The sequence below is a fragment of the Lemur catta genome, chromosome 2 (genome assembly GCF_020740605.2).
Source record: "Lemur catta isolate mLemCat1 chromosome 2, mLemCat1.pri, whole genome shotgun sequence".
NCBI classification, from domain to species: domain Eukaryota; kingdom Metazoa; phylum Chordata; class Mammalia; order Primates; family Lemuridae; genus Lemur; species Lemur catta.
In genome coordinates this window covers 139,426,280-139,444,248 of record NC_059129.1, presented here as the reverse complement: position 1 = coordinate 139,444,248, position 17,969 = coordinate 139,426,280, and the positions used below count along the sequence as shown (strand labels likewise).

At 39.2% G+C, this 17,969-nt stretch overlaps 2 protein-coding genes across 5 annotated transcripts in view; one reads left to right on the top strand and one right to left on the bottom strand.

Moving 5' to 3' along the window:
• Positions 1-875: 875 nt before the first annotated feature.
• GTF2H5 (general transcription factor IIH subunit 5) lies at positions 876-3,412 on the bottom strand. 2 transcript variants are annotated; one of them, XM_045544641.1, is made up of 3 exons: positions 3,332-3,412; positions 2,439-2,511; positions 876-1,279 (listed from the first exon to the last, which is right to left on the bottom strand). In XM_045544641.1, exons 2-3 carry the CDS (start codon positions 2,471-2,473, stop codon positions 1,099-1,101), a joined length of 216 nt encoding a protein of 71 aa, XP_045400597.1. In that variant the 5' UTR covers positions 2,474-2,511; positions 3,332-3,412; the 3' UTR covers positions 876-1,098. The 2 variants fall into 2 exon arrangements, with proteins under 2 accessions (XP_045400597.1, XP_045400596.1); XM_045544640.1 differs by lacking the exon at positions 3,332-3,412 and adding an exon at positions 2,721-3,311.
• Positions 3,413-3,451: 39 nt separating this feature from the next.
• SERAC1 (serine active site containing 1) overlaps positions 3,452-17,969 on the top strand; it is a 55,249-nt gene continuing 40,731 nt past the window's right edge. For 2 of the 3 annotated variants that reach the window (XM_045544638.1, XM_045544639.1), the window contains exons 1-2: positions 3,475-3,590; positions 17,039-17,130. In XM_045544638.1, the coding sequence (XP_045400594.1) occupies positions 17,040-17,130 (91 nt within the window). In that variant the 5' untranslated portion in view covers positions 3,475-3,590; position 17,039. Of the gene's footprint in view, positions 3,591-17,038; positions 17,131-17,969 lie in introns of all 3 variants that reach the window. The other variant, XM_045544637.1, reaches the window with a different exon arrangement.

The following is a 17,969-nucleotide window of genomic DNA, read 5'->3' as shown; positions in this document are numbered from 1 at the left end:
AAAATTGTTTGTGTTGGTATGCGGGAATTGAAATTGTGTGGACTGAGTTATACAGGTGGGAATCATGATAAATACACCTAACTGTGGAAATTTCCAGATTCAGTAATGCATGTGTGAGTGAAAATGGTACACAGGTGCTTTGAATAAACGTATCATAAGGAAGTGGGTAAATTGGGTTTGGTAACATCATCAAAGTTCTTTTCTCTTTGAAAATTCCCATCCCAGGAACCCATCCCAATGACACTATCTTCAGGAGGGGAAGCAAAACCCCTATCAGTGTTATTGTTTCTGCCTCCAGTCAATTATAGAACTATATGCAACGTATTTTAATCTAACATGTTGCTTCCTGAAGGCTGACTTTGCTTCCGTCTATTCCTACCTTTCTTAAATAAATTTAATAGGGTTTCTCATAGGGAAAAAGGCACAAGACTGATTTCTTAATAAAAGAATGCTTGCCCTGATGGGAAAATGTCACCAACAAAATTTGAACAAGGAAAAACTAAAGATGCAAAGCAGCATGTGCCTTTCCCATTTGGTTGTTTCTAACTGTCTGTACTTTAAAAACATTATATTTTTAGACAAATGCAAACTGCAGTTTACATGTAGTAACATGAAGCGACATCTTCACCAAGAGAGCTGCCTGGTATGTAGATATCTGTGAGACAAATTTACCAAAGTTCCCATCTCGGCATATTTATCTAAACAGTAAATTTTTGAAGTTTCTAACTGAAAAAAAAGCAACCACATCCACACTACAAAAACCCATGATCATTAACAGGAACAAGGAAAATAAATACCTACGTCATACTGATAATTTAAAAGCACCTCCGTTATATTCTTAATGTATTAAATTGGTATTAAAAAGGCTGAAAAAATATAAACATTTATATTTTAATAAAGGATAATAAGTCAAATTACAGCCAACTGTTAAAGGTTTTTTTTGTTGTTTTTTTTTTTAATTCTAGGGTACAAAAAAATCAGTTCAGGGGGCTTTTTCTGGGCAAATGATCCCTCCGTCTTTCCCACAGCAGGCTCCTAAGCAAGTAAATCTTTCACATTTGCTGCTTATAATTCCTAAGTGGCCAATATCTAGTATTTTCACTTCTGGGTAAGCGAAAAAGCATTTTGGTCCATTAATTCACCCACTCGCTCCTGGAGCACACTAACCAACTCTGCTATTACAAAGACATGCGTTTCATCAATGTCTTGAATGATGAACTTCTTCCCCAGGGCATTGGACTCATCCAAATACAGCAGAAACTGCTTCATGGCAGGATCACTGTAGAAATAAACACACGATTATAAGACACCTTGTTGTCACATCACACCACAAAGACTTGAGCAATTAAATTTGAGCATGTAGAATTTTTAGAATGATTTTTAAAGTTCTGAACTGTTACTCAAAATCTCATTTTCTCTCTGCTTCAAGTGTTAACAATCTATAGACTTATACCAATACTGTATTTATAACACTCTTTTCCTTGGCATCAAATACAGACATGAGGAAAACTGAAGGACTTTTCCAGTTATCATCCCAACCTCTGCACCTGATTGTGACGGAGGATCCACCAGATCTGGCCATAATCCTTTATCAATCTGTTATTTGTTAGGCCTAAAGTCTTTTTAATGTGGCTACTAACAAATTTAAAACTATGTACGCGAACCACATTCTATTTCTGTTGGACAGTGCTGCTGTAAATGTTGGAAGTGTCCTAGGGCTTGGTCTTGCTCGTTGCCAACACAGCAAACAGTACCATCATCCATGCAATGGTTCATATTAGGAGTAAAGAAAGGTAGATAGGAGTATTTTCAGACAAAGGGAGTGTCCACAGGGCAGAGTTCCCAGATGAGACAGAATTACTGATGGGGCAAACAAGCAAGTGAAGACTGAGCAAGATTGATCCAGCAGTTCAGGTTTAAAAACTAGGTGATAACTAAGTCCTATATGTTGGACTACTCTGCCCATTATGGTTTCTAGCTTCTCCTTTGGAATATGTGCAAAGGAGTTCAAGAAACCTTCCTCAACTGGCTCTCTTGTTTTTCCTTCTCTTTTTAAAATTCTACTGTTTGTAATGGTGAAGACTTAAGTTCCCGAACTCTTGCAGGTCCTAAAATTCTAGTTAAGTCCTGATGGTTTGAGAATACAAGCACTGTTTCCCTAAAGAGGGCTAAATCTAACGAATATGCTGGCTCTGATCATAATGCCAATTGTATCAATTCAATAAAGAGACTGAAATCTGGCACCAGGAAGAAACTTATCAATAAAATCTGTCCCACATGTTAAATACGAAAACTGAAACTGACAAAGCTGAAAGACTTGATTTCATGCAGATCTTCAAAATAAAACAAATAAATGGATAGGATTTTAGAAACGATATACATGCAAATCAAGATTCAACATGTAAAATTAAAACTCACAAAGAATCAAAACTACTAACCATTCTATAAGCACTCCTTTCAAGACGTTGACCATCTTTTCCCAGTCAGAATGTGCAGATGACCTCAAGAATGCTAATAAAAAAGGTGACATACAATGCAAAAGCGTCAACTTCAATATACTTCGGGGATTTACCTCTGAAATGAGGCAAAATATTAACTGTCAATGTTAAAACAGTTAAATCTATGAATGACGGAACATTAAAAACACGGATATTCTGATCTTTTAACATAATTAAAATGAATCTACTTAGAATATCAATAATGAGAAAAATCTTACTTACAAACAAATTCTACCCACGAACAATTAATCCTAATGAGGGCAAGCGGCATTAACTCCACAGCAGCGTGCCCAACCCAAGTGTAAAACATGTCCATTATTCAAAGGCTCTCTTGTCCCATTCAGGAGAATGATAAAAGGTAAGTTCCTGGGAGGCAGGAATCACAGACTGGCAGTTCTGAAAGAGGCCTCAAAAATTACAGACTGAGGCCAACCGCCTCATTTCACAGGTGAGGAGACCGGTTGAAGAGATTAAGCCATGGCCTCCGGTCAAAGGAAAAAAAAAAAAGTACAAGCCAGATCTCCAGATCTTGTGTTTCTTCACTAAATGAACCACATCCCCCACGGCTCTACGCTCGCAGGAAACCACCCAGCGTCAGCCAACTTAACCCTTTCACGTCTACACCTGGGCGGGAAACCCACGACTGAATTGGTGCGGACAGCTGCCCGCGCCCGCTAGGAAGGGCCCGGAAAGCGGCGCGACACTGCCCCGTAACCCAGCACCCGGAGGACAGGCTCTTAGGTCTTCCCTCCTCCTCCCATCTTTTCTCCGGACCCTTCCGTCCTCCCTCCATCCCACTTTCTCCAGTCGCTCAGAAGCAGCTCGCCACCCACCTCCGCCCACAGACCCACGGGCGCTTCGGCGTCGCAGACAGAGTGCGCCGGCGCCTACTACGTCATCGCGCCAGACACGCACGCGTGGGTGGAGCGTGCTGGCAGGAGGCAGGCGTGGGCCGGGCCGAGGGGGCGGGGTCACGTGCCGCCCGTCGCCGGGTGGAGGGCGCGGGCTGGGAGCTACCGAGAAGGGTGGGCGCCCCAGCCGACTGGGTCCCCGGTGAGCGGTTGGGGGCGGGCCGAGTCCGCGAGCCGGCAGGTAGGAAGGGGAGGCCGGGCTCGTGGGGGCGGACGAGGGTGTCGGCGCAGCTCGGCGCGGCGGGGAGTGGGAAGCGGGGACCGGGCACGGCTGGGGCGCCCGGCTGAGGGCGCGCGGTCCCCGACCGACCCGCTGACCCGCCGCGGGGCGTGAGGGCCTCTGTGTGGTCCTCGCGAGCCGGACTCTCTCACGGTCGCTGCCCTTCTCTGGTTGCTGTGGAGGCTCTGAGAAGAGCACCTAGCGGTGCATCACGTCGGGCTGGTAGTCGTGGAAAGATAGTGCCAAGGAGTAGGGGACAGCCGCAGTCAAATCTGAGCTTCCCAGACCGCTTCTTGCTCCCTCTCTGACCGGGGAGGTGGACTAGATTGAATGCCAATAGGTCTCTAAACTCAGTAACGGTCATTTTAAAGTGAAAAATTCCAGAAGGTTCTAGAGTTAATCCCTTTCCCGAATTCTGATCTGTAGTCTAAGAGCACACGCTGTAATTATTTTAACTAGTTGAGATACGAGGTTCATGCTTTCTGTTCCTTAGGTTAAATTGTGCTTCCCTAATTAAGTTCATGCTGCTTTGGTATTTCGTGTGTTCATGTGATCACTTAGGAACCCACTTCTTCCATTTAGTTCCCTCTTTCTATCCCTGAAATCTTTTCCAACTGGTGGAAATACAGTTGCACTCTCTTTTTAAAATTTGCCTCCACCTATCGTTCTTCCCACATGTCTTTTCTTTACTCTTTTTCCTCTTGCATACATTCTTCTCCTTGACCATCTTATCAGTTCCGTCCCATTGAATGCCACTTTTGAGCTCCAAGTGTTGCCTGTGCATTAATAACCTTTGAGTAGGCTAAACACCACCTCTCAACTGAACTGGCTTTCCTCACTCATCTTCACTTCAAAACCTGCTTTTCTTCCTGTGTTTCCCCAAATCATCCAGATTTAAAACCTCCATTTAGTCACCAAACATTTTCATGTACCTAAAATGTTCCAGAGTCTTCACATTATTCACAACAGTAATTTCCCAGTAGATTAAATAGCTAAAGATGAAGGATACGTCTGGAAGATAGAAAAAATACAGGAGACTATTTTTCTCTAGGAAAGATTTCCTTTTTTGTTTGCTTTGTTATGGTAAAATACACATAAGATTTACCATTTTTACCATTTTGAGGTTAGTGTTCAGTGACATTCACATTATTATGCAACCATCACTACCTTCCCTCTCCAGAACTTTTTATCTCTTGGGAAGGATTTCTTAAGTTACAAAGCACCATTGAGGATGTTACCTCATTACTCCAAGCTAAAGATGATGGTGACTTGAACTGGACAAAGTGGTAGCAGTGAAGATGGAGAAAAGTGGATGGATTTGGAATATGTTTTGGTAGCAGAGAACAAATTTTGCATGGTGTTTGGATATGGGTGAGGGGAAAACAAGGACTCAAGAGCAACACCTGAGTTTTTTGCTTGAGCTATGTGGTAGATCATTTACAATCAGAGACCATTTACCTTTTGGCTGATGGTGATGGAAAAGATGAGGAAGAGTTTGGGGAGAAAAAACAAAGAATTTTGTTTTGGACAGCTAAGTTTGAAAGGCCTATTGGACATCCAAGTGGAATTGTTCAATAGTTGTTGGATACATGACTCTGGAAAGGTTGTGGCTAGAGGTACTTTGGGATTACTGGCATATAGATATTTAAAACTGTGGTGTGTTAAGATTAGATTCAGCTGTATTGCACAGAAAATATAATAGTGGCTTAAATATGCATATGATTACATAAGTAGGCAGTCCATGGCTGGTGTGGAAGCAACTCCATGATCATAAGGCTGGAATTCTTCTGTCTTGCTGGTCTGCCATCCTTAGGAGGATGCCTCATGGTTAAGGTGGCTGCTTTAATTCAAACTGTCACTTGCTCATTCTAGTAAGAGGGAGAAGGGAAGGATGAAGAAAGATACATTACTCTTTTTAAGGACACTTTTCAGAAGTTGCACGTGACACATCCATTAATATTCCATTAGACAGTTCTTAGTGACCACACTTAAGTGTAAGGAAAGAAAGATGATGTCTTTATTGAGTAATTTGTGTGCCCAGCTACAATCCAGGTTTTGTTAATAAGAATGAAAGGGTGAAATGATTCTTTTTTTTTATTAATAGGCTAGATCCCAGGGAGAAATGATGTTTAATTTCAGTGTGGTTTCTTCTTCAACCAGGACAATGAAGCTACCATTATGAAGACCCTAATGGCCTCCCTGTTAATTTTTTTTTTTAATTTCTTTTTTTTTTAGAGACAGGGTCTCATTCTGTCACCCTGGCTAGAGTGCAGTGGTGTAATCATAGCTCTCTGTAGCCTCAAAATCCTGGACTCAAGCAATTTTCCTGCCTCAGCCTCCAAAGTGTCTAGGACTACAGGCGTGTGCCATCATGCCCGACTCATTTTTTTAAAATTTTTTGTAGAATCAGAGTCTCACTGTGTTGGTCAAGCTGGTCTTGAACTCCTGGCCTCAAGCAGTCCTCTCGCCCTGGCCTCCCAAAGTGCTGGGATTACAGGTGTGAGCCACCACAGCCAGCCAGCCTTGTTAAATTTAGTGGAATTTTTGAATTTTATTTTATAGTGATAATCTCTACCTTTTTAATTTCTGTGTCTTTCTTAGTCTCCTCAGAATTTCACCTTTTTTTGCTACTTAAAATCAGTGTTTCAGATTTAATGTAATCACAATCATAATCTCAAAGGTTCTTTTAAACAGAAGTTGACAAGCTGACTCTAAAATTATGTGGATGGGCCAAGGACTTAGGATAGTTCATCTTGAAAAGGTAGAACAAAGCTGGAAAACTTGATACTACCTATCTTCAAGACTTACTGTAAAACTACACTAATCAAGACAGTGTAGTATTTATATAAGGATAGGCAGAGCAGCGGAATAGAGAGTCTAGAAATAGGTCCCTACTTATATAGTCAGTTGATATTTGAACAAGGAATTAAGTCAATTCACTGGGGAAAGGAAACTTGTTTCAACAAGTTACACTGAAACTATTGAATATTCATTTAGACAAAAAATCATCCTCAACCTCTTTCTCACCCCATACACAAAAATTAACTTGAGATGGATCATAAACCTAAATATAAAAGCTAAAACAAAAATATCTTTTAGACAGAAATCATAGAATATCTGTAAATTTTATGTAGGCAATAATTTCTCAGGACACAATAAGCTGTAAGCTGTGTGACGCCAGCAGCAGCCTTATACAACTTGTGTTTACCATGTCTCTTGATTGCATCATTTCTCTTGTGTTTGATTTACTCTCTTGTTTGGTTCATCATGGCCCGTAAGCATACAAAATCCATGCCTAGTGTTGCCAGAAAAAGGCCACGTTGAGTGATTGACCTGAAAATGAAATTAAATTGATTAAGGACTATAAAGATAGAAAATTAATAAAGGTTATTGCTCACCAGGCAGGCATGTCCCCTTTCCACTGTAGCTAAGCTCTTTAAGAACAAGTACAAAGTGGTGAAAACTGTTAAAGGGTCTGCTTCACTGAAGACAGTGAGACTAACAAAAATTCAAGGGGCCTATATCAGATATGGAGAAACTTTTAATGGCCTAGATTGAAGACCAGGCACAGAAGTATATCCCTCTCAGCACCATTTTCATGGCCAAAGCAAAAAGTTTACAGTATTCAAAGAAGAGCTGGATCTGACTACAATGTTGAATTTACTGCTATCTCTGTGTGGTTTAAGCCATTGAAGAATCATAATTCATTACATAATATGAGAGTGAGTGGTGAGTCTGTGAATGCTGATACGAAGGCAGCTAAAGAATTTTTGGAAACTGGATAAGCTGATTATGGAGGAAAATTACTTTCCAGGGCAAAGCTTCAATATGGGTGAAACCTCCCCATTCTGGAAATGGATACCTGAAATAACTTTCATTCATAAGGAGGCCAAGTTAATGCCAGGTTTCAAGGCTTTTAAGGACAGGATAATTTTGGGGGGCAGTGTTGCGTGTTATGAATTAAAGCCCTTTGTGACCTGGCACTGTGAGAGCTCCAGCACTTTCAAGCATATCAATAAGCACATGCTGCCATTGTACTACAGGAGCAGTAAGAAGTCTGGGATGACTCAGCGTCTGTTCCAAGATGCCCTTCCAAATTGCTGTGCCAACAAAATGAAGTAGGACTGTTTGGAGAATAATACACCTTTCAAGATTTTGCTTATTGTTGTTAATGCTCCCACACCTCCTCCTTTTATTGGTGATCTTCATTACAATATCAGAGTGGTATTTCTCCCTCCAAATACCACTTCTTTGATCCAACCAATGGGTCAAGGATTTCTAGCAGCTTTCAAGACCTACTATCTAAGGAGGACCTTTGCCCAGGCTATTGCTGCAACGGAGAAGGCACTGACGCAATTCTGGAAGGATTACAATATCTAAGACTCATCATGAACCTTGCTTGGGCTTGTGGTGATATCACAGGGAGTGTGTAATGGCATCTGGAGGAAGACACTCAGGAGATTCGTCCTTTTTTTTTTTTTTTTTTTTTTTTTTGTTTTGTTTTGTTTTTTTTTTTTTTTTTGAGACAGAGTCTCACTTTGTTGCCCAGGCTAGAGTGAGTGCCGTGGCATCAGCCTAGCTCACAGCAACCTCAGACTCCTGGGCTCAAGCAATCCTACTGCCTCAGCCTCCCGAGTAGCTGGGACTACAGGCATGAGCCACCATGCCTGGCTAATTTTTTTGTATATATATTTTTAGTTGGCCAGATAATTTCTTTCTATTTTTGGTAGAGACGGGGTCTCACTCTTGCTCAGGCTGGTCTCGAACTCCTGACCTCGAGCGATCCACCCGCCTCGGCCTCCCAGAGCTAGGATTACAGGCGTGAGCCACCGCGCCCGGCCAAGATTTTGCTTATTGTTGTTAATGCTCCCACACCTCCTCCTTTTATTGGTGATCTTCATTACAATATCAGAGTGGTATTTCTCCCTCCAAATACCACTTCTTTGATCCAACCAATGGGTCAAGGATTTCTAGCAGCTTTCAAGACCTACTATCTAAGGAGGACCTTTGCCCAGGCTATTGCTGCAACGGAGAAGGCACTGACGCAATTCTGGAAGGATTACAATATCTAAGACTCATCATGAACCTTGCTTGGGCTTGTGGTGATATCACAGGGAGTGTGTAATGGCATCTGGAGGAAGACACTCAGGAGATTCGTCCTTGACTTGAAAAGATTTATCAAGGATGAGGAAGTTGCAAAAATCAGTAGGGTTGTGGTTGAGGTGGTAAACAACTTCAATCTGTATGAAAATGTTTTTAGCTGCTTTATTCATGTTCACCCAAAACTGGAAACAACCCAAATATCCCTCAGCTGGGTAATGCATAAACAAACTAATATCTATACAATGGAATTGTACTAATCAATAAAAAGAACAAACTACTGATACACAAAACAGCTTGGTTATGTGAAGGAAGCCAGACTCATAGGCTACATACTGTATGGTTCCATTCATAGGACATCCTTGTAAAGGCAAATCCTTAGAGACAGAAAACAGATCAGTAGTTTTCAGAGCGGGGTGTGGGCGAGACTTGCCTACAAAGGGACACAGAAATGTGTTGATAGAACTTTTGTGTTTTCATTGGATTGTGTTGTCAAAACCCTTGGAACTGTACATTTAAATGTGTGAATATTAATGTATCTAAATCATACTTTAAGGTATATGAACAAAATTGTTTTATCACCTTTTCCTCCAAAACTCAGAGATAACCTACAATGTTCTTGATAGACAACTCAGGACCACTAATTTTCTAGAGACCAAAATTTTAAGAAACACTGTCTTAGACAAGGGAGAATTATTGGAAGACTTAAAGCAGAAAAATAATATGCTGAGATTTTAAAAGTTAAATTTACTTCCAGGCAGCATCCTTTCCTCCCTCTGTACACATGAAAATTCTAGGTAAAATGTAACAGAAGAACTTGGAATTGTGAGAAGGAAAAGAGGAAACTCAGAAGAAAGTCCTAGCACTGAGGCAGAAGGTTGAAGCAAGTTACAGAGTTATCAGAACCTTATAGAGACCTTAATTGCTTGGACCTAATGTGCACATACAGTTAAAGTCAGCTTAGCCTAAAAGTGGTAATCTTGAGGGAATATGCCTTCAAGGAAACAGGGACTAAAAAATTTCCTTCCAGTAGACAAAGGAAACACTGTGAAAAGTTGCTTTTAACAGCAACATGAAAGAGTGGAAATTGGAACTTTAATTCTATACTGCTTGTGGTTGTGGGATTTGAATTCATACTGTCCTCATAGTGCTGGGAACCCAAATTGAGAAATCCATAAATATGTAATACCTGTGGTACTTTGGCAGCAATGAATTTTAAACTGTAGTATAGACCAGAGCACATAGGACTCCCATAGGAAATACTCCTACTGAAGATGAGATGAGCTCTCAATCAAAGATTACAAAGTATGTAAACAAACAAACCACCATGAAGGATAGCCAGCCCTAATTACCAGAAATAGTGATTCCAACAGAGACTTTACAATAAGTGTGTTTAAAGTGTAGAGGAAAATTTAGAAACCACATATGTCAGCTTTTTGTAGCATTATAAACGATCCCATAGCCTACTGGCTAACCCTTTGTTATTGCTTACAAGTCTAAGGACTGAATATGGGGTTTGTAGGGTCAGCTAGAAGCTGGTTTATCTGGTGTAGCCTCACATGCTTGGAAGTTGGTGCTGGCTATCAGCTGGTACTTGTTGGCTTCATTAATGGGGATATTGGACGTTTGTCATCCAGCAGACTAACCTGGGTGTCTTTATACAGTGGTGGTCACAGCGTTCTTGAGCAGCAAGACAGAAGCCTCAGAGTGCACATGCTTTTTAAGTCTCTGCTTGCATCATGTCTCTATTGTTCTATGGCCAAAGTTACATATAAACTCAGTCTAAAGTCAGTATGGGAGGGAACTACTAAAGAACATGGTTATAGGAAAAGGAATAGCTTATGATCATTCTTTTTTTTTAATAATCTGCACTTTAAGACAAAAACTGTGTGTAAAAAGAGCAGGCAAATGTGAAAGTGAGCCAAGTAGAAGTTTTAGAACTAAAAAAAGTTATTGAAATACTCAGTGGATGGATGAATGGCATGTTTAAATACAGCTAAATAGAGGATTGATAATTTGGAAAATAGATTTGGAGAAACAATCCATAATGCATGGCAAAGAGATAGACAAGAAATATGGAAGAAGTTGAGCTTTGAAGGGTAAAATAAGAAAATCTAAAGTATACCTAATAGGAGTACCAGAAGGAAAAAGTAGAATGGGAGTCAAAGTGGTAATTGTTAAGAATATTGCAAAATTGAAAAAAATGTGAGTTCTAAGATTGAAGGAGCACACCAGATTCCTCAGTGGGATATGTAAAAAGAAAACTGCCAGATGGAATATAATATTGATAATGAGTAACATTATTGAACACTTAATTTGGAATAGGCACTATTCTGTGTGCTTTACATGCATTAACTTATGTAATATTTATAACCGTTTAAAGTAGTCACGTTATCATTGCCATTTTATAGATGAGGAAAGTGAGACACGGGTTAATTAGTCCAAGAGCATATGTCTAGTTGTATTTTAAAATGTGCCTGGGATTTTGTTTTAACCACATCTGGTAATATGATAGACACAGAGACAACTGCCTTGAAAGAAGAATTTATTATGTACAGTTCTCAAGGGAGAGTGGACACACGACACTACTCTAGGCCACGTGGGGAAGTACCAGGGTCAGTCAGGAGGCATAAGGAGCACCGGCAAAGCAGAGGCTAGAGCCTTTATTGTGGTTTTTGTGGGAAGGAGTGGGTGAGACACGGTAGGCATGCTGAACAAGTTTAGGATTGGACGGTTGGAATAATTTTGGCAGGTCAGAGGGGTGGTCCCTAGTTGTTCAGTACCTGGCTCTGAGGTGATTTAGGGTAGGAGAACATTGGCTTGGTGGGAGAGGGTTAGTTAAAGAAGGTGGTTGGGGGTGTGGATTCAAGATTAGTTGGTTTGCATGTGAAAGGCAGGCTCACAGGCAAGTTGTTGCTACCTCTAGGAGTTATCTAGCCTGGGAGGGGAAGTCATTACCTGACTCTGCACAGCCCTAAGATGTCAAAGAATCATAAAATAAAAAACATTAATATAAGTCCTTGGTGGAACTGGATTTTAAACAAGGCAGTGTGGTTCTACAGAGCACATTCTTAAACTTCTTTACTGTTATTTTGCCTACAGAGAGACAATAATTAGACTTACAGCAGATTTCTGCAGCAAGAAATATTGAAAATATCATCAATGTACATATCATTAATGTAACAGAAGGAAACCTACGGTTACTCTGACTTCTTAACCCAGAATTCTAAGGCCAGCTATTTTTTAGCATACCTAAAATGTAACGTTTTTAGGCGTGCTAGTGCTAAGATTGAGAGTGCTAACTACACATAGGCCTTCATGAAAAAACTGTCAAAGGATTATACCTTCATCAGGAATGATTTTAACCCAGAAAAAAGTTTAGATGCAAGAAACTATACTAAGGAAAGAAATTGGCAAAATGTCAATAAATATTTAGATTGACTGCTTTTAAAAATGACTTTTTGGGGAATGTTCTAAAATAAAATGGACTTAAAATACTAGACAAAAATACCTAAGAAATACGAGAGGTCATATTAGATTTAAAGCATTTTCATATTCTCATTTGGTAGGATAATGATAATGTTGTATACTCTATGTAGCATATTTAAAATGTAGTTATTTACTAAAGGAATAGAAGTAAATGATTTAACTTTAAACCAGTTAAAGGATAGTGAAGAAAACTTGATCTGTCCAGCATATAGTACATGTAAATTGATTAAACTCATTTATTAAAGACGAATTTTGAAATTATAAATTATACCAAAGGATTATAATCATGATGGGAAAAGCTATGATAAATACTTGTTAAAAGAAAACTGGCAAGGAAATATTAATACGTGAAATAGAACTTAAGGCAATGAACATTAATAGGGTTGAAGGAGGACAGTATGTGATCATAAAAGAAAGTACTAATAATCATCAATTTGTATGCAACTAATGACATACCTTTTCACATCATGACCAAAAACAATAGGTTTTGTTTGGCACACTGATTGGAGAGTTCTGCAGTAGAAAGTAAGATAGATGAAAGCAGGGGCATATTGTTCTGGCTCATCACTAAATTTCCAGTGCCTAAAAGAGTTCCTGGTTCATAGAGACTCATTTAGATAAGTGTTTGTTGTATAAATAACTAATTTAAGGAAATAATGGACAGCTCTGGAGGAAATTGACAAGTACACAAGTCAGTGTGAAATTTTTGAAAACCTTTCAGATACTGGCAGATCATACAGACAAAAATTAGTAAGGCTGTAGAAACTTTCAACAACACAATCAAAAAGCCTTATGTAATAGCTTTTTGATAATTCTTGCAACAAAATATAAGCTTCTATGATATATATAAATATTGACTGCAACCAGGTAACAGAGCAAGTCTTCACAATTCCCAAGAATCTATGCCCTGTAGTACAATAAAAAGATAATCTTTAAAAATTTCGTATGTTTGGAAACTAATAAAGACCATATTCCTGAACAGTTTACAGATTAGAGAAAAATCACTGGAAATTTAGAGGGGGAGTTTATAGTCTTAAATGCATTTATAAAAGAACAAGAAATGCTCATATTAAGAATTATTAAAGAAGTTAGGAAAAGGACAGGATGCAGCTAAAGAAGAAAATGATTAAGAGCAGAAATAGAAAACAAAACAATATAGAGACAATCAGCAAACCAGATGATTCTTGGGAAAAATTAATAAACAATTTTTATATTAATGAACCTCTAGAAAACTCAGAAATAAAAAATAAGAGACACAAATCTTAGGAACAAAAAATGAAACTTTAATGATAAAAAACTTAAGAATAGCATGAATAACCTTATACAATGATTTTGAAAACAAATGCACATTTTCTTGAAAATAGATATCAGGACCAATTCAAGAAGAAGGGGCCGGGCGCGGTGGCTCATGCCTGTAATCCTAGCACCCTGGGAGGCCGAGGCGGGTGGATCGCTCAAAGTCAGGAGTTCGAGACCAGCCTGAGCAAGAGCGAGACCCCGTCTCTACTAAAAATAGAAACAAATTAGCTGGCAACTAAAATATATATAGAAAAAATTAGTCGGGCCTGGTGGCACATTCCTGTAGTCCCAGCTACTCGGGAGGCTGAGGCAGGAGGATCACTTGAGCCCAGGAGTTTGAGGTTGCTGTGAGCTAGGCTGACGCCACGGCACTCACTCTAGCCAGGGCAACAAAGTGACACTCTGTCTCAAAAAAAAAAAAAGGAAAAATCTGAATAGGCCAATAATTAGGGAAGTAATTGACTCTATAAAAAAGGCACATTATCAACCAAATAGGATGTGTGGACCTTGTTTGGATCCTAATTCTAACAGATCAATAGTGCAAAAGAAAACAAAGTTTATGAAATAATGAGGATGTTAATCAGATATTTGATGATATCAAGGAATTATGTTTATTTTGGAGGCATAATGGTGGTTTTTCTTTTTTTCAGGAAAAGGATATACTAAAGTACTCAGGGGTTATGTAGGACATTTTGGATTTGCTTCAGAATAGTTCAGTGGTGGTGGTGTTGGAAAGTGAATATGGGTTAGTTTTTTTTTTAATTTGTTTTTTGTTTTTGATGGGAGAATATTGGGCATCCAGTATTTTTTCAGAAAGAGCTGAATGAGGGGGAGAGTGTGAAGATTGAGAAAGGCAGGTAGTTGATGAATCAAGGTCCCCGTGGAAGTGAGGTAAGATTTAGAACATAGATGGAACATTTTCCTTTGAGAAAGAGATGAGACCTTTTCCTCAGAAACTGGGAAGAACAATGCACTTAAAGATCTATTTGGAATCTGGTTAAGGTGATGCAGATAAATATATGTTTGTAGGCCAAGGTAGATGTACTGTGGAATTATGACATGTAAGGTTTAGGGTGCTTTACTTGCATTCGTCCTTTTGAGTAATAGGCATTACTCGGAGCTGTAATGTTCAAGGTAGGGAGGGAACACCAGGTTGTAATCCAGAAGCATTTCTATGTAAGCATTTCTGATAATGAAATTTCAGAGGAAAGTTACCAAATTTCTAAGACTTAAGCAACTTATCATGACTTCTTTTTTCATTTTAGATAACTTTCACTTAGTAGCTAATTTGGTATTTGTAACTTTGTGTTTCATTTTGTTAAAGAGTTCCACCCACCCCCCAATTTGAATAAACATTAAACTCCACAATACCTGGATTTGTCCCTGCTTGTTGGTGTGGGGACAGAAGTTAAGGGAGTTCATAGTCTTCATTGTCTGAGTGAGGTAAGGGACAAGATGATCTGAAAAGGATGGAGGTAGGCTAGGAGGCCTGGGCAAGGGTGTGTGGATTGTTTAGAATGGTCCCTGTGGCACTGAGAAGAGATCTGACTAGGATCTCTGCTTCTGAGAGCCCACACTGAAGTTGTCATTTATTCCCCTCCCCCAGTTTTGGCTGTACAGGTGTAGGAGCAGAGAAAGCACACTTTTCAGATTAGGGTTCCAGGATAGTAGAAAGGGGGGTTTTAGTATATTGAAGCAAGCAGAGAGGAGTTGGAGTGGAGGCTGGCGGGGAAGACAATACAGACAGCAGACGGTGCTCACTCTGGGAAAAGCAAGGGGAGGAGCATTTGTCCAGGCTGGAGAGTAGATGCACAATCAAGCCTTGATGAAATAATCAAGACCCAGATGAGGAAGTAGAGGAAGTATGTTTCCAGCATGCTCAGATTTATACCCAGGACTCGGTGGAAGGGAAGCCTGTGGAGGAGGTGAGTTTAAGTTATTAATAACACTAGGAAGGTTTTTAGGCCAGAGAAGTAATTGTAAAGGTTATTTGTATAATGTCTTACACTTGACTGCTTTTGTAGTAGATGTTAGGGTTGAAAGAAACAGGGTGTTTGCTCTGTGTTTTTTTAGTGTATTTTTTGTTTGTTTGTTTTTGAGACAGAGTCTCACTCTGTTCCCCGGGCTAGAGTGCTGTGGCGTCAGCCTATCTCACAGCAACCTCAAACTCCTGGGCTCAGGTGATCCTTCTGCCTCAGCCCCCCCCCCCCCCCCCCCCCCCCGAGTAGCTGGGACTACAGGCATGCACCACCATGCCTGGCTAATTTTTTTGTATATATTTTAGTTGTTTGGCTAATTTCTTTCTATTTTTAGTAGAGATGGGGTCTCGCTCTTGCTCAGGCTGGTCTCAAACTCCTGAGCTCAAATGATTCACCTACCTTGGCCTCCCAGAGTGCTAGGATTACAGGCGTGAGCCACCGCGTCCAGCCTTTTTAGTGTATTTTTATGTAATAACTAAAATACGAATCTGTTTACCAACACTGCCCTGGTTTTGTGAGCACCTACTTCGTCAGTCTTTATATATCATTTTTATTGCTATGTGTGTCTTACAGAGAAGTAGCAGTAACCCACTAAACAAGAAAATAAGAAACAATGACTCTCAAAACAATGACCTTTACAAGTTTACTTGTTGCCTAAATTAGTTTGCTTAGTCACAAATTGATGCAGTGGAATCACAATTAAGAAAAAATTTGAAAGTTTTTCATTTTGTGTTATTTCTAACAGATGTTTCTTACTCATGTATACTAATAATTTCTACCATCCCTATAAAGCTGCTAGAAGTTTTTAATATGTTGAACCAAAGGACCATTTCTCACATTAGTCCCTCATGGTACCTTCCTCCTTTATTACCCGTATAGCAAAAAGAAAAAAAAAAGTCTCATTATCCAAAGACAATCTGTTATGGTTCTAGAATACTGAGTTGTTCTAGAAATGACTATCATATTTACATCATCTTTACTCAGTTGATGAATTAGTTGGATGACAGTTCTTTTTTGATAAACAATTAAATTTTAAATATTTTATTTATTTATTTTTTCTTTATATAGGCCACCCTAATTTCAGAAAACTTAACAAATTTTAAACAATGTTGGATATCATCCTGAAGGAGCTAGAGAAAAGCTAAACACTTTTATGGATTCTAAGTATATCTTCTGTGTAGAGCTTCTCATTTCTGCAGGGCGTTCAGTCATCAGAGATAAATATGCATATATAATATATGCATATTCCTCTTTGGTATTCTAATTAATGATCTATATATTCTTGTTACCTGTTAATCACTGTTAACAATTGGACGCAGTTTGAAGAAGAATGATGAAATTACTAGCAAAATATTCTAATAAATGTGTTTTAGGTTTTTAAAGGAGAAATTTTTTTTAACTGAAAAGTTTTTTTCCTAGTCTTGAAAAATCTAATTCTTTGGGCAGTCAGTCCACTGCGATGGTAATGTGTTCTTATAGTTGAAAGAAATGTTCTGAATTAGATGCTGAATTACATTTGTTATAATTGTTCCACATGCACAGAATGTCCCTGGCTGCTTATTGTGTCATCTGTTGCAGAAGAATAGGAACCTCTACTCCCCCGCCAAAACGGGACACATACTGGAGAGAGATCAGTGAGTACAGTTTAAACAATAATATTTCCTTATAGAAACAATGATTAAAATTGTGGTTAAGTTTCCATGGTGGACCACACGAACTTATTTATTAATACCTCATGATTACGTCTCAGATTTGTTCATGACTTTCTGTACTAATGGTCTATCCAAAAATTGTAGGCCCAGAGCCATACATGGTCCTTTTTCTTAGAAATTCTTTTTCCTCCCCTACTTTTCCTGTCAAATTTCATACTCATCCTTCTAAACTTAAATGTAATTGCATTCTCATTCAGGGGATATTTATTATGCTCTAGCAAAACAAAGTGCCAGGCAGATTAGGTTTGGGGAATACAGTGCTGAGCAAGAAGGATGTTGTTGCCCTACTGGGGCTTGGAATCTGGCTGTGATCTAGTCCCCACACTGTAGCCTTTCGCTAGGTCCCTGACACCCTACACCAGGTTGGAGCTGTCACTTGTCATTTTGTAGAGTCAATATAGAACTTGGTTAATTATCTGACTTCCCTCATAGACTGTAAACTCTGTGAGGGTAGTGTTTTATCTTGTTTACCATTATATCCTAGTTGTTTATTCTTATATGTGGCATATAGGTCATCAAATAGAATTGTTGAGTGATAGAATGAAATAACCTACTTTCTCTGAGTACTATTTCCTTTATTTGTAAAATCTGATTGGCTACAGCTTACACAGCTAGCCCTAACTACAGAGTCATTGAGGAATTTGAATATTTTTAGGTGGTAATCAGGTTATGTTAGTAAGGATTAAGAGGCATGTGTATTGGGTAGGCAATTATTAATAGCAGTGTCTGCCAGTAGGATTTTTTTTAATATTAAAAAATGT